This window comes from Myodes glareolus, chromosome 9, assembly GCF_982192425.1.
Source record: "Myodes glareolus chromosome 9, mMyoGla1.1, whole genome shotgun sequence".
Taxonomy (NCBI): domain Eukaryota; kingdom Metazoa; phylum Chordata; class Mammalia; order Rodentia; family Cricetidae; genus Myodes; species Myodes glareolus.
In genome coordinates this window covers 28,373,231-28,389,252 of record NC_142034.1, presented here as the reverse complement: position 1 = coordinate 28,389,252, position 16,022 = coordinate 28,373,231, and the positions used below count along the sequence as shown (strand labels likewise).

Here is a 16,022-nt window from a genome sequence, read left to right as displayed (position 1 = left end):
AACACAGAGAAACCCCGTCTCAGGAAAAAGAAAAAGACCAGCATGGAAAAAAGGCAGCCACTATCTGTAATCTAACAAAATGCATGTGAAGACCAATAAAAGAACGAGCCGGGAGTGTAGCTCAGTGGTAAAGCCTGCATATGGAGATCAGGGGGTGACATTGAGGAGTGGTTTTCTCCTTCCATTCTTAACTAGGTTGAGGAAATTGAACTCAGGTTGTCAGGCTTGGTGGCTCTTTTACCTACTGACCCATCTTACCTGTTCTTAGTACACGTTTCTGTTTTTGTTTTTTTGAGACAGGGTTTCTCTGTTGCTTTGGAGCCTGTCCTTGAACTAGTTCTTGTAGATCAGGCTGGCCTCAAACTCACAGAGATCCTCCTGTCTCCCGAGTGCTGAGATTAAAGGTGTGTGCCAGCACCGCCCAGCCTTAGTACACTTATAATGAAAAAAAAAAATTATAAGGACACTCCCCCCCCCCCCGCAAACAATGGTTAGGGAAAAAATGTCAGGAAATAAAAGCTATAAAGGGGAATCTAGCTCTCTGGCTGTGGAAAATAGAGTACAGTCGTCTATAATCAGTGACATCTTAGCATGAGTTAGAGACGATGAGATACAGGGAAACGGTACAGTGAATGCGATCTCACATCACCAGGGTGACTCCGCATGCACACATGGGCACCGAGGACAAGCTGGCAGAGCACGTACGGGGATGAGTGGAGGCTTTCCCTCAGTGTGCCAGCTGCAGCCCCTGTCTCCCGAGCCTATTTCAACAGGTGGGGTGATCCAGGATCCCTGTTTCTGGCTCACCACACCCTGGAAGCCCAGCTGACCAAAGTACAATTCCATACCCATGCTCAGGTCAGGCCAGGCAGACCTATTTCCTCCTGTGGGCCACTCCTACCTTCTCCATACCTGGCAGGAAGACATCATCAGCATGGTGGGGGAGGGGGCAGCCATGCCACCCAAGTCTATCGCCAGCCTGTGCCTAGCTGGCCACATAGTCGACTGTCAGTAAGCATTTCATCTCCTTGGACCTCAGTTTCTTCTTTTGCAAACTGAAGCAATTTGGGTAAATCAGTGATTCTCAACCATAGCTGTACATTACAACCAGGTGCCTGCAGGGCACCCCAGATCACCTATCTCGGACTTCTTGTAGGGTGGCCAACTAGGCAGCCAATTTCCTGCAGGAGGTGTGCATCTCATCTAAGCCCTCTGGGCTCCTCCGGTGCTTGGAGGCTCACTGGATGGACTGTCCATTTGCAGTCTTCTGTCACAGAATGGTTAACGCCAGTCACCCATCCATTCGGCCTCAGTCCATGCTCCTCCTACTTGACAGCCTGCTCTTGAGAGCTCGGGACAGCAGCCTCACTGGGGACTTTGTCCAGCCCCACCCACCCTTCAGCTAGCCCTGCCCCAGCACACCTCTTGCCCTTTGATGCTTACAACCAAGAGATCACATTCACAAGCCAGCCTGCACAGGTATGGCCAGGGGCTTCCAGCTTCTTTCCAGGCATGCATAGCAACCGAGGGAGGAGCTTGGAGAGGACTGTCCAATACCAGAAACGGAGGGCTTGATATTTCTATCCCTGATACGGATCCACAAATATTTTCCAAGGAAAGCCTGACGCTGGTGGAGGGTTCTGGGGTGCCTGGTTGGTCCCTGGTACTCAGACTAGAGCAAAGGGCTCCATTCCCACCCAAGTGTTAATCCCCTGCATTGTAACCAGAGGTCACAGCCTAGGAAGGGAGATGCTTTGAACTTCAGTCTCTGCCTTCACTTGCAGCATGCTAGATGAGTCACGTGGCAACCTGAGCCTGTGTACTTGGCAATAAACACGACCTTGTCCATTTTACAGGGCCAGTGGATTATATACTATCTTACTACACATACTTATGTTGAGACACTAGGAAACACATTTGGTTGGGAGCTTATACTAACTTGAGAGGGGCCATTCATCTGTCATGGAGGAGCCTGAACAGGACATCAGGGAGAAGCTGGCAGGTGAGTGGGTCCTGTTTTTGACAGTCCTCAAAGGAAATAATGGTAGAGGGCGGTGTGCAGAAGGTGGTGGCTAGTGCCACAGGCAATGGGCCAGTCGTGAGCAGAGCAACTGGACCCAGGGTTCTCTCCCTCCACCAGCAGAAGCAATATCTGGTGCTAATCGGTGCTAGAAGGGCCTTCTGAGCATTTCTCTTTCTTCTAGCTACCCCGTGGGGTAGGGCTTACTAGCTTCGTTTTCCTGAAAATGCAGGCCCCAATTTGTCCCCTCCCAATTAGATTTGGGAAAGTTCCTGAGAGTTATCAGAGACACACAAACCTAATGCTCCACTTACAAGCAGTGTCTGAGATGTGCCTCAGCCTCTTGGGCATAGGGTTGAGTCACCTCTATGGCTCAGGTTGGAAGGACAAAACCTCCTTAATCCCTTTGTGCTGAGAAAAGGGACATTCATTAATGCCGTGAGGGGAGGGGGCTGTGCTGACCAGAACTGTCTCCTTGCTGGGAGTAATATTAACAATGCTGTACAAGTAGGGCTTGCATTGCAGACCCAAGGCTTAGTGTTCTGGGCTGTTGGCCTGAAAGTACTCATTCTAGCTCTCATGCTGTTAGGTCCTGTGCTCTGCCTTTACCTGGGCACCACTGCAATTTCGCCTTATTACCATCTGCCTTTTCTAGGCTTTTGTACAGACCCATTCATGTTTTTGGAGTTTCATTGTTGCTCTGTGGTGTTGGGGGACTAAACCAATGGCCTCAGGCATGACGGGCAAGTGCTGTACCACTGAGCAGTTTCCTCTGGTAGCCCTGGCTGTCCTGGAACTCAACTCACTCTGTAGACCAGCCTGGCCTCAAACTCAGAGATCGACCTGCCTCTACCCCCCAGATTAAAGGTGTGGACCACCACCACCCAATTCCTTCAAGTATTTTTTGTTTTGAGACAGGGTTTCTCTGTGTACCCTGAGATCAGGTTGGTGTCAAACTCAAGAGATCCACTGTCTCTAAGGAAGATTTTTAATGATTCTCTTTCTGCATGTAGCTATGCTAGAGACCTGGAAACACAAACGTTGCATAGCAAAACCAGCAGCAGAAACTCAAGGGCAGGGTTTATAAGCATTTCTTTCCCAGATCAGGCTCCACCTTAAAACACAGAATTGGCTTCCTTTCAGGATTTGGCTGGTAGTTAAAAAAAGTTACTCAAGAGCAAAACTAGGGGCTATGGGATAGCCACAAAATCTTAAGACCTGAGCCCAATCCTCAAAGCCCACTTACAGGGGTGCTCTGACCTTTTACACATTCACTGTGGCATGCCCTACCTGGAAATAAAAAGGCTTTTGTTGTTAAGATTAATTTTGATTAGTCCTTTTCCTGGCCTTCCTGTAAAAGGGAAGAATAGACTCGGGTGATGAGAGGCAGGAAGTGGAGGCTGGGGACTACCCCTTCTCAGCCCATCTCTTTTCTTAACTCTCCCCCAGGTGAAAATGAACAAGGCATGAATACGAATCCACACTTGTCAACTGATCCATGTAATGGCAAAACTGACACCACCATGGGTCAAGGTAAGGACCATGTAGGCCTGTTCTCGTCATGTGATTTACCCAGTGTAGTTCTAGTTCACACTGTTCTTGATAGTTAGTTGACAAGAGTGACACTCTAGGCCATAGTCCTCGAAAATACCGACTCATCCTAGCTGAGATGCCAGAAGAATCACACCCATTGCCCAGCACTTTGTCCAGACTTCCTAGTAACTTCTCAAATGGTCAACTAAGTACCATGACTGCTACACGCTGCCAATGCATTAACATACCCATTGCATATTTTACTTTTATATATGTAGGGGTGTATCTGTGAACAACATGTGTTCTTGGTGCCTTCAGAGGCCAGGAGTGGGTCCTGGATCCCCTGGGACTGGAATTACAGATGGTTGTAATTTCATATGGGTGCTGGGAATTAAACCCAGGTCCTCTGGTAGAACAGCCTCTTAACTACTGAGGCATCTCTCCAGCCCTCCACTGCATACATAAATCTCTTACTACAGGCTCAAAGTATAGTTCAGGATAGAGTGCTTACTCTACATATATTTAACGCTCTGGATTTGATCCTCAACTCCAAGAAAGGAAAAAGCTAAGTGTGAGGTGCATGCCTATAATTTCTAACACTTGGACAGCTGAGGTAGGAGAACTTGGAGTTTAGGGACTGTCTGAGCTATACTGAGACCCACTCCCAAAGATAAATAGGAGCTAGAGAGAGCATAGTAAGCTGAGTGCTTGCTGTTCTAGGGGCCCAGTTTTGTTATCATCTGGCAGCTCACAACTACCAATAACTCCAGCTCAGGAGGATCTGACAGTCTTTGTGGCCACCGGCACCTGTACACACATGGCAGACACTTAAGTCTTTTTCCAAAAATTAAACAAAATACCCCTTAAGTGACTGCTATCATGCTCCAAGCTTTCTGTCTTGGACCTGACACTGGCACACAACTTCACCCGGCCCAGCACTCTTAGTCTTAACTTATAAAGTATCTACAAAAGCTCCAAGTCTACTTATCTTTCGGTTTTTAGGATCATCTTTGCTGTGATAACTGATGTCAACAATCTTTAAAATGGGTATTTTATCTAAAAACCTATGTCTGAATTTATGGGTGATCAGCGCTGGTGCTTAAAGTAAGAATTCAGAACTCCAAAGAAAATGACTTCATTGAAATTGAACTGCACACACAAGAGCTGAGTTACCAGAACCTACTTCAAGTGAGCTGCTGTGAACTGGGGATCCACCCAGAGCAAGTGGAGAAGATAAGGAAGCTGCCAAACACGCTGCTCAGAAAGGTAGGCCACACATCGCCCAGTACACAACTGTGGGCGAACAATGCTCCACAAAGCCAATCCTTTAGTTTCTAAGTACCAAGTTCATGGTGGAAACTGCCCAAAGGACCACAATGCAGCTGGGCCACTGACTTCCATTGTTTCCACAAACCTAGTTCAGACATTTCTTAAAATACCCGATAAGTGACACCCTAATTTAAGAAATTTATATTTAGCTCTGTCAATCTCTGCAACCCTGATTGGCCAATAAAATCAGCATTGTCCTCAGACTGGAACGTGGCATGCCCTTACCACTTGGGGAAGGTCCATCTTTGCAATCCCCAGACATGTTTCTTTGAATTTTTTTCACAGGCTGAAAATGTATACTTCAAGTTTTAATAGACTTCATTTCTTAGGAACCTTTTTTCACTAGGCGATAATGGCACATGCCTTTAATCCCAGGACTCAGGAGGCAGAGGCAGGAGGATCTGAGTTCAAGGACAGCTTGGTCTATAAGAGCTAGTTCCACCACAGGCTCCAAAGCAACAGAGAAACACACACACACACACACACACACACACAGGGAAAAAAATCTTTTTCCAGCTGGGTGTGGTGGCACACACCTTTAATCCCAGCACTTAGGAGGCAGAGGCAGGGAGATCTCTGAGTTTGAGGCCAGCCTGTGCCACACAGATAAACCCTGTCTTGAAAACCAAGCCAACAAATAGGAATCTTCCCCCCGCCCCCACAGTTGAATGTAGTGGTGCACACCTTTAATCCCAGCACTTGGGAGTCAGAAGCAAGACAATCTCTGAGGCCAGCCTAGTCTTCATTGAGTTCCAGGTCCAAAAACAACAAAAATCCCTGCCTCCCACCCCACGCCTCTGGCAACTTTATTGATGTATTCTTTGTAAACTATCATTGTCACAAGATAATCTTACTTTTCAGATAGCTTTAACATGAAAAATAAATTTGTACTAGGCTTGAGGGCACACACCTTGATACTCTCAGCATTTGGGGAAGCAGAGGCAAATGGATCCGAGTTCTAGACCAGCCAGGACTACAGAGAGAACTTGTCTCAAAATTAAAGTTTTAAAAATAAACCAACTGCTGATGATTCACCACGGAGACAAAGGTCAACCTGAAATGGCCAACGGTAAGCCTTATTCCACTGACGTTACAGTGTTCTGGAATCACTAAGCCTTTCCCCAACTTTTAGGACAAAGACATTCAAAGACTCCAAGACTTTCAGGAGATAGAGCTCTTGGTGAAGAGCGGGAAGTATGAGCGCACCCGGCACCCGACGTCACCTCTTACAGAGAGGCCCTGCTACAACAGCGAAGCTGCAACACTGACTTACTAGTTCCAGAAGAACGGGGTCTGCAGTCACCGTCAACCATGAGGCCTAGACCCACGTGACAATTAGCTAACCACACCTGAACTTTGGAAAATTTCCTCGCTTTCAAGCTCTCTGAGCAGTAGCCAAGTGTATTTTGAAGTGCTGCACCCCAATACTGACACTCAAGTACGGAGCTGCACATACACCCAGTCCCACTTACCTATGAAGCGGAATGACTTAGGATCTGAGTAAACAATCGACTTAAGGCTAAGACAACTTGTGAAAACAGCTTACGTCACTGCAGCTGGTGGCGGCTTCACTAGGTTACCGAAGTACAAGGTTGGTGTTCACATCCCTAGCTGGTCCTCTTGGTGTGTTTTAGATGGCTGTCACTTTATAAGCACGTATCTGTAACCTGCCCACTTACCCATCTGTCTTTACGGAGCCATTTCTCCTCAAATATCAAGTCACCTCTGATCCTTGAGTTTAATTAAAACACCAGGGCTCCTTGTGGACCAACACATTCTATTTGTATTCTGAGCTCAGAGAGTTCACTGCTTCCTTATTACCGGCTTCCCAGCAGCTGAGATTTGAAGTAAAGGAAAAGACACAGAGCAGGCATTACCAACAGTCGGAGGAAAATGGCTTATATGGTATGTGATTCATTTCACACTCCTGCACCTGCAATGTGCCCAATATCCAGGTCTCTAATGAAAGCGGCACTGTGAGAATTTGTGCGCTTGAGGTGTCCAACTCCAGGATTCCAGTAACAGTGATTGTGACTGGACAGGATGGATCCACAAATGGTAACTCCCCTTTCACTTTCAATAATAAGGAAAATTTAGGCAGGGGCTTGAGGCTAGTTAGGTTAATAGCTAGAAACACTATCTGTACAACACTGAGAACTGTTTTTAAAATAAATTTGTTTAAAAAAAAGTTTGATACACAACAAATTACTTAGGAGGGTAAGACCATCCCAATGACAGAACCTATGTAGGTGCTATCCAGTGGCTACAGTAACTAAACCACAAAGCTAATGAGCAAATTCTTACCTGCTCCAAATTAATAAGCACACTTCACTATAAAACAAAATAAGGTGGGGGGCACATATGGAGCTCTAGTAGAATGTTTTGGACCTCCTGTGTAGCTGAGAAATAACCCCGAACCTCCCATGTGCTGGGATTACAGATTCAAAGACCCCTTTAAGTTCTAAATCAAAACCTGAGAGCTTTAAGAAGTGTACTAAGCTTTACTTCGTATCTTGAATGAAAAAACAGGAAACAACTCCACCAAATTACTCTTCAACTTTTCTAAGTAAAATGAACCCCACAGCAGACTACCAGACCAAAAAGCCCCCAAACATACGAATTACAATAAAATCAACACCCTTGACTCCTAGATGCACACAATCAATCAGTTTACTACAGTGATAGAGGCTGGTAAGTAATCACCTCCTTTTGTGCTGTGCTCATGGAAGTAGTCCAGGTGTAAGTAACTCAAGAGTTGCGAGGAAACAGCAACAAGCACTAGGTCAGTAGGTGTGTGTGTGTGTGTGTGTGAGGTCCTGTTCTCCTTGCTTACCTGCTCCATTAAGAGCCTCAACTTGCCAGGCAGTGGTAGCACACACCTGTTTTTAATCCCAGACCTCAGCCTGGCCTATAGAGTGAATTCTAGGACAGCCAGGGTTACAGAGAAACCCTGTCCTGAAAACTAAAAGGATCAAATAAATAAATAAAATGAAAGGAAAGATATCGCACACTGTGTGCATGCCCTGTATGTAGTGTAAGTGGGGTAGTGTTTTTAGAACCTAAGCAACTGGGAGGAAGATTTCCAAGTTCCAAGCTAGCCTGAGCTACACAGTAAGACCACTTAAAGAATAAAATGGAAAAGTGTGCTTTTTAAATCTTATATGCACTGAGGTTAATTTGTTATGTTTATTAGTCACTACCTACACCAAAAACCTTTCCCACTTAAAAACTTTTATTAAGATATAGCATATACACAAAAGCACACAAACATACAATTCAAAATGAAAATAGCTTGTCCAGCTTGAGAAAGACAGTGGCCATTCCTCTGAAAATCCCTTCGCCCTCCAAGGTCATTCTCAAAGTAGCCACTAACTGCGATCTGTATGTCAACTGTTTCGTGTTTCTTTCATTTACCATGTATTTTAACAGCCTGTTTTGGCCTTTACCAAAGTGAACCATAATAGGTAGATTCTTCTGTGGCTTGCTTTTTGGGGGCATTATTACATCTTGCAACATCCATGGTCATGGTGGAGCCGAAGTTCATGTTCACACCTGTGAATTCCGTGATGGGGATGTGTCACACTAGTTATCCAACACAAATGCTGATGGGATCTTCCCAGGGCTTTGTTGGTCTGGGTTTTCTTTTCTTCATTACACAAGATGACATTAGACATTTATTTGTTCATCCATCTCCTGGCAATATTTAAGAGTTTCTCAAGAATACGTACCTAGGGCTGAGCACACACACTTAGCTGTGCCAAACTGTTTCCAAAGTTGCTCTTTAAAAAACCTGTTGACAGACAACTGATCTGTCTGGGATGACTGAGAAGAAACAGACCAACTATGAAACTCTGAAAATGCATTTTAATAGAAGATCCATAATTCTGACACAATCAAAATGCCATTTACCCTGTTTCAACTAACTTGAAACACACTTTTTAAAAGCAACACACTCAACTTCAAAGTACTGTATCCTACATCTCAAAATGTTTCCAAATATAGTACCTGAAAAAGGCAAGTTCAAAACATATATGATGGACACCATCATATATAAAAAGACATCTATATTGTATATTCCCCACCCCCTATTTTGCGTGCCCCCACCAAGTGCTTGGATGAGGCAACATCAAAAACTTTTAGAGGAGCAGACGGTAAGAGTAAAGGATGACAGAGACTGAACACTTCAGCTGTTGCTTTTAAACCAAGAACAAGCATTACAATTGCAGTTATCAAACAAGTTAAAATGCAGTCATCCTGGGTCCTTTCACAAGCAAATAAAAACCAGTCAAAAACGCAAAATCTTGAAAACCAACCCTGAATGAAGTGTCGCTCCAGACTGTTTAATGCACATACAAGGCAATGGTTAGGCACACACACATCACTCATCTACATTGCAGCTACGCATCTTTAGAAACAGAACAGATGTGAACTTATAAAACTCCCACTGCAAAATTTTCAGTTTGTACATCCCTAAAATCTTTAATTAGATGGCTCAGCTTAAAGGTTCTATGAGCCACGTTCTTACACCCTGGAATGATCTTTGGCCCTCCTATAACAGTAACTGTATTCAAAGTGAGAATGTTCTAGAGGAAAACATCTCAGCAGAACACATGAACAACAGCTCATGCTTACAAAGGTACAAAAGTGGTAGCTGGGACCTACTGCAGAGGTCATCTGTCTTGTCTGTCTACACTCTACAGGAGCTGTTCGTCTTCCACCCTCTTGAGAGATACAACGCAAAGGACTATCAGTCTGAGACCTACAGAGAAAACGCTCATCAGATGATATGAGTTACTTAGGGATCCTGCTCTTTCAGAGACACAGGTTAACAGCATAACTGAGACTTGCTTAAGAATACAGAAAGAGTAGACATGCAGTCACAGGCACGCATACACACTTCTGCTCTGTACTCCCCCAGACACAGGCACACATGGGACTAGCTATAGCTGAGTCTAACAAGAGTTAAATTAACAGAGATTGGTTACACTGTTACACTTTCATGAGATAAAAAATCCCAAAATAAAAAGCACTTTAAAAAAAAGATTAACTGCTTGCTCTGATTTCAAAATTACAGAGTAATCTGATTTAAGCTGGCTCTCCAAAAAGACGTGACACATTCACTATATTCTCACACACATAAACACCAAATGACAGCAACAGCTATTTGGTCTACAAAACAGAAATGTTTCTTATAGTAAGTTAATACCTAGCCTCTATACCAGAAACCCTAAGAGAGCGTTCTCAAATCTTGTATCTGTATCAATGGAACTCTGTCCATAGAGGACGTCTTTTTACAGACGCCCATTTGCTGTACTGCATTTAAATTCACTGTTGAGTCTAGATGAGGCAGAAGAAAGCAATCTGGCATTTTAATACTTGAGCAGATACATTATGTTCTTAATACAGCAATGTCATCAAACTATAAGCTACACAAAGCAGAGCTCAGAGCTGGGTGTTTCTGCGTACCTTCACATCCACCTGCCTCATCTCGTACAACTGCAGAGGCAGCCCCCCCACCCTCTGCTGCATTTTAGATCAGCTGGGGAAGCCGGGGGAAGGGGACCTTTTATCCCCATTAACATTTCTCATATAGTGTCTCTAAAAGTGGTTGCTTCATGATTCGTCAAAGTTCGGTAGAGAGTATTTTAGCTAATAAATTCTGTAACGACCCATAATGCACACTAGAAAGAACACAGTGGCACAACAGTGAGAAATGCCCTAACACTGATCAACATGAAGTTATTTACTCAGTTTCTTTACCTATCAACTGATGCTAGTGTCATAAGGAACTGCTCTGATATATATGTACATATAAACAAATGTACTTGAGGATAACACTTTATAGTCGATGGAGCTAGGTAGAAACATGCTGCTACTTCCATGTGAAATATCACCTGCTTTGTTCTTCAAATATCCTTGTTATATACACTACATACTCCATACAGAGAAATATATACATTTAGAAATGGATTAAGACTGGGTTAAAAGAAAATTCTGGTCTAGCATTTAAAGGAAAATAACGAGCTGAAAGTTTCTGAATGTTTGCCTAGAACATTTCCTAGGTCGACAGAGGAAGACAGTTTGTAAGGTTATTCAGAACCTTTTACTACTAAAGAAACCTCTCATGGGTGTAAAAATATATTCTAGTTCACTGTACACTTTTGCTATTAAAAGCAAATCCAAATTTCTTTATTACCACCCCAAATTGAAGCACCATTAAAACATCAAATGGAAGTTCTATAAAAATTACCCTTCAACAGGACAAGTTAGAAAAACATTCACTAACACTTGTATCAACAGTGTGCCTCATATTTAAAAACAAGGGACTAGATTGGAGTCAATAGCTTTATTAGAAAAAGAGCAACACTAAAGCCTTTCAATGACACAGACAATCAACTCTGTAACAGAAAGTCAGAGATACTTTATTTTCACGTCTAAATCCAAAGGCTAAGTATAGCAGAAGTGTAAAAATGGAGTCCCACTCAATCTGCTTCACATGAACACTAACGTTTAATCCTGTTTTCAAAGTCCGAGACTGAAAACTTGCAATTAAACACTGAGCAAGCCACATGTTTAGGGAATATTTCTTAAAAAGTCTTAAAGAAAAAAATATGATACAGGACCTAAGTTTTCAAAGTGGCATATGTGCTAATAACACATGTTCTGAAATCTGGTAGGTCACGACAGTCCTGAATTAATTTTTAATAATAATAATAAAAACAAATAACTAACTGACTTTATACTTTCTATGCCACTATAGCTTTCTTTCACCTCATTTTAATGTTGATCTTCACTTTATGCCGTTTTCAGTATTCTTCAAAAAATCTTCAACAGTAGTCCTACAATGCAAAATTTGGGGAAAATTGATAATTAGACAGCATATAAAAGGTAAAATTTTATGACTAAGTGCTGGCCCAGTCGCTAACTGCTAACCATGACACATGTATCTGAAATGTATTGTTTCTACATCAAGGCATCAACGTGGTTCATAGAGCCATGTGCCTGTGTATGCTGCCTATGTGTGAATGGTTCACACAGACACACCTACACTGCTTTTCTAAAATAGGAATGCCACCAATATGTCAACTAATTGGTACTTCCTTTCATTAGGATTATTTCATCCCACACCACTAGCCCAAAGATTGAAGTTAGAGGTTTTAAGAACATCTATAAAACCTAGCTTTAAACAGTTCTTTAAGAACCCAACCTCATCTGGTATCAATCAGTTCTTCGTGTTACTGATCCAAGTGTCTGTCCTTGCTAGATGCTGTTGCTTTCAATATCTCAGCCAGTGGCTATAACTCTATACTATGGCTGACCGCAAATTCTCCTACACAGTAGGAAACGTTAAACACATACCTCTTAAAGACTTGAGAATTGCACTGAATGTAACAAGGCGGATAATATGAGGTGTTTATTGTATTTAAAATTCTTTAAAGATATCTAATTCTGGGCACCACTGCATCCCTACACACAGTTGAAAAAAAATTCCATTCTGTTAACATGATTTGTAAAATTTCACGCAATACACAAAAAACCCCTCTGTGCTTCTTGTAAAGAACAAAAAGGATACACAACAGTTAAGCGTAAAGGTCACAGGCAATAGCATTCAAACACGGATGTGGGTAGAGAAAGGAGTACCTGGCATGAGTACCTGCTTAGTTTGACTGAATCCTTGATTTCTAATTTGGCTTTTCATGGGCCGCTCACAACACCAACGCTGTGTGAGGTATGGTAGTCAGCTGCAATAATTCATAAACCCTACACTTCCATCAATCCAATGCTACTGGCTCTCGAGTTACAGAACAAACTGCATTAGAATGCAAGGCAATAAAGCAAAAAACTAGAAACATCCTTGACAAAGAAATACTAGCAGTTTAATTAAAACAAAGTAGTCCAACATGTGCCTCAGAAATAGTTTAAGTTTTTACAGCATAAGTCTCTGCCAATGTACCAACACAAGATGGACTTAATACCAAAAAGAAAAAAACAAAAACAGTTCAACCTTTTTATTTAAAAAAAAAAAGAAATGACAGCAAAATCCCTAAAAAAAAGATAATTAACTTTCAATGGCGACTATATTACATACGTGGACAATAATTTCCAAAGAGGCACACTAATGGGGGCACGAGTCTGCTACAAAATAGCTGAGACAAAACAATGTACCTCAAAATGTTTTGCAGGACTACACTGTCTTTTCCTTCAGAAGAGGCTTTTGTATGTCTTCTTACTCGGCTTAGATCCATCTTCATCTGTGCATACTTACGCTGCACTGTCAAACAGTAACAAAAAGCCCTAATCAAAGTGAGAAACAATACACTTACCTCTGTCTGATCTGAGGTCTTATCAGATCAGTTTTAATTGGACTGAGTGTCACCTTCAGATTTAATGTCTTCACTGGTCCCATTGACCTCATTCTTAGTATCACTTTCCTTCGACTCAGTGCTTGTGTCTTCACTTTGTTTCTCTCGACTACTGGACTTCACACTACTTTTTTTATCATCAGATCCCCTCTTTTCTGCCATAAAAGAAGACATTGACCATAGAATTTAGAGCGAAATACAACAAATACATTACTCTTTAAAAGGGAAACAACAGAGGTGAAAGATCCATGTCCTACAGCCTGCAACAAACAATTTGCAGAATTCGCCAGTGATGTTTGTAGTTTATAGGAAAGGTCAAGAAGGGGCCTGAAAGGAAACAAAAGTAAAACAGCAAATTTCTCAAACTTGTGAAAAGTTGCTAAATTCATCTATTAATTTAAAACCAGTAAATTTTCATTCTAGATAAAGAATATTCAAAGGCAACAGGAAAGGTATGAAAGACAGTACACAACGCTGTTAGCATGAGGTTAATTAAGCTACAAGGGCAAAATGATAACCAGAAAAAGAATATTTAATGACATGTTCACCCAGTGATATGTTTTACTAAAAGAATATTCATGGTTATTTAAATATTCAAGAGGAGCATACCAAATAAGAAAACATGATCTTAGCTGGGCAGTGGTGGCGGTGCACACCTTTAATCCCAGCACTCGGGAGGCAGAGGCAGGCGGAGGATCTCTGTTGAGTTTGAGGCCAGCCTGGTTTACTGAGTGAGTTCCAGGACAGGCTCCAAAGCTACAGAGAAACCCTGTCTTGAAAAGCTTAAATAAATAAATAAACAAGAAAATGGGATCTTAAAAATCCAAGACCCCAGACCCCTGTTTTCACTAGCTATAAAGACACCTAAGAGAGCTTTTTCTACCCCTTAAGAAAAAATTAAAACTCAGTTCAGCTACAAAAACAAGTAGTTTCCAGCCCCCCTGCCATTGTAAAGCCCAGGCTAAGCCAAAGTGGCACACTTGCACTCTGCCCTCCAGATCTAAGTATTCCTCTAAAAAAGATTCTGCAGAAAATGTTAGACTCGCTCTGTGAAACTAAGAATAACTAATCTAGCAAAGTAGACCATGATGGGAAGATGGCTAAAGAAAGGAACCCTACATGGACTGTTGTTACAGACAGTACGAACTCGCTCTCTTAAGCAAAGGAGTGTGTATTAGGTCCAACCTTTGTGAAACAAACAGAGCAATGTCTAAGTGGTTAACTGTAAGACTCGCTTCATGCCTGTCTGTCCACTTGTGGGAACTATGCTCTAACTGACCTTGTGGGAAAGTCCTCCCTTTGTGCCTTATGGGCTTCTCCGGTGCACAGGCAGCTTCAAGGAGGAAGAGTCGTCTTGTTGCCCCGTAGAGGACTAGCAGTCCAAAAATCTTATCTTCTGGCCTATGTAAATATGGCAGATCTTAATAGTCCTAAGGATATCCAAAATGTGTGGTGGATTTGAGTTATGGATTAAATGGGAACTCTGAACAAAGAGAGCACCCAGATAGCTGTGTGAGAAATGGCCTCTCGCTTGTGGAATTAAACTGCTTCTGTTTTGATCATAGCACCTGAGGCAGTGAACAGCCTTACTCACCTGCCATTATCAAATCTTGCTATTGTAGACATCTGACCCCAAAGGCGAGAAGGTTGTATTCAGAAGTGTCTAGAACTTTCAAAAGTCAATGGACTCACCACTTATCTACTGACAGAATACCCAAACAAGACAGGCCTGACAGCTTTCCTAGTATCCAGTCTTCTTTCTTTTCCCAAGTCTCAACAGCAAACTCAAGAGCTTTACTAAACTCATCTTGTAACAGGTCAATAAATAATTCAGGACATTATTTTTGCTTTATCCAGAAATTATACAAATGTGTCTATTTAAGTGGCACAACTGCAAAGAGCAACCAATGCAACAACAGAAATATGGGATCAAAAGCCTCACAAAACAGGATTCATCTAACAGTCACCAGATGACTTGACGCCTGGTAACTCTTGAAAACTGTTTTCAAAACAAACCTCATTCCAAAAACATGCCAAAGCCTTGCTAAAATGGGACAAAAAGAGACCCTCCCAAAGTAGTACCCAATTAACTTTGAATCACAGAAACAATTTCTGAATTTAAAATGGCAAACATTACAGCTTCTAAGAGGTGCACCACGTGCCCCTCACTGCAAATGAACAGAGGCATAAAAAAACAAAAACCAAGAAACAATTAGTCCTTGTATACTGCTAGTTCTTAACTTAATCTAGGAAAAAAATAGCTATAAAAAGAAAACATGAGTGCTACATACATGATCAGTGTAACTTAACACCACCACAGAACAGACATGCAGAACAGGACAGGATGGAACCAGGACTGAGAAAATCAGAAACAGGCCCTTTCTCTCATCTTTAAACCATACAGAGCAAAAACAGACCCCTAATATAAAAATCAAAAATGTTAAGATAATCCAAAAACAAAATTAGATTTTAAAAGTAGATCTTGATGATTAAAAACATTACCTTGAAGTAAAAGCTAAAAGAAATTATTTTGTGAAAACCAGCCAAAGACAAAATTTACAGTCCGTCAATATCACTAATACAAACCAGGTAACATCAGGGGGAGTAAAAGCAAGATGGACAGAACATAAAACACAGCTACAACACAGTAAGGGGTTCAATAGAACCAACGAACAATGTACATATATTGTGAGGCATTATGGAATATTGTAGAGTTATAAAAATATAGCCAAATAAACAAGGTTAAAAAAGCCTACAGCCTAAGCACCCCCAACCCT

General features: G+C 42.1%; 2 protein-coding genes across 5 annotated transcripts in view; one reads left to right on the top strand and one right to left on the bottom strand.

Moving 5' to 3' along the window:
* Window positions 1-1,856: 1,856 nt before the first annotated feature.
* Ankrd40cl (ANKRD40 C-terminal like) lies at window positions 1,857-6,657 on the top strand. The gene is made up of 4 exons (XM_048446921.3): window positions 1,857-2,002; window positions 3,470-3,553; window positions 4,644-4,819; window positions 6,015-6,657. Exons 1-4 carry the CDS (start codon window positions 1,963-1,965, stop codon window positions 6,156-6,158), a joined length of 444 nt encoding a protein of 147 aa, XP_048302878.2. The 5' UTR covers window positions 1,857-1,962; the 3' UTR covers window positions 6,159-6,657.
* Window positions 6,658-11,283: 4,626 nt separating this feature from the next.
* Luc7l3 (LUC7 like 3 pre-mRNA splicing factor) overlaps window positions 11,284-16,022 on the bottom strand; it is a 36,474-nt gene continuing 31,735 nt past the window's right edge. The window contains exons 10-12 of one of the 4 annotated variants that reach the window (XM_048446918.3): window positions 13,260-13,400; window positions 13,049-13,154; window positions 11,284-11,721 (exon numbers count right to left, since the gene is read on the bottom strand). In XM_048446918.3, coding sequence (XP_048302875.1) covers window positions 11,673-11,721; window positions 13,049-13,154; window positions 13,260-13,400 — 296 coding nt within the window. In that variant the 3' untranslated portion in view covers window positions 11,284-11,672. Of the gene's footprint in view, window positions 11,722-12,281; window positions 13,155-13,206; window positions 13,401-16,022 lie in introns of those variants that run through there. The other 3 variants (XM_085695674.2, XM_048446919.3, XM_048446917.3) reach the window with 3 other exon arrangements.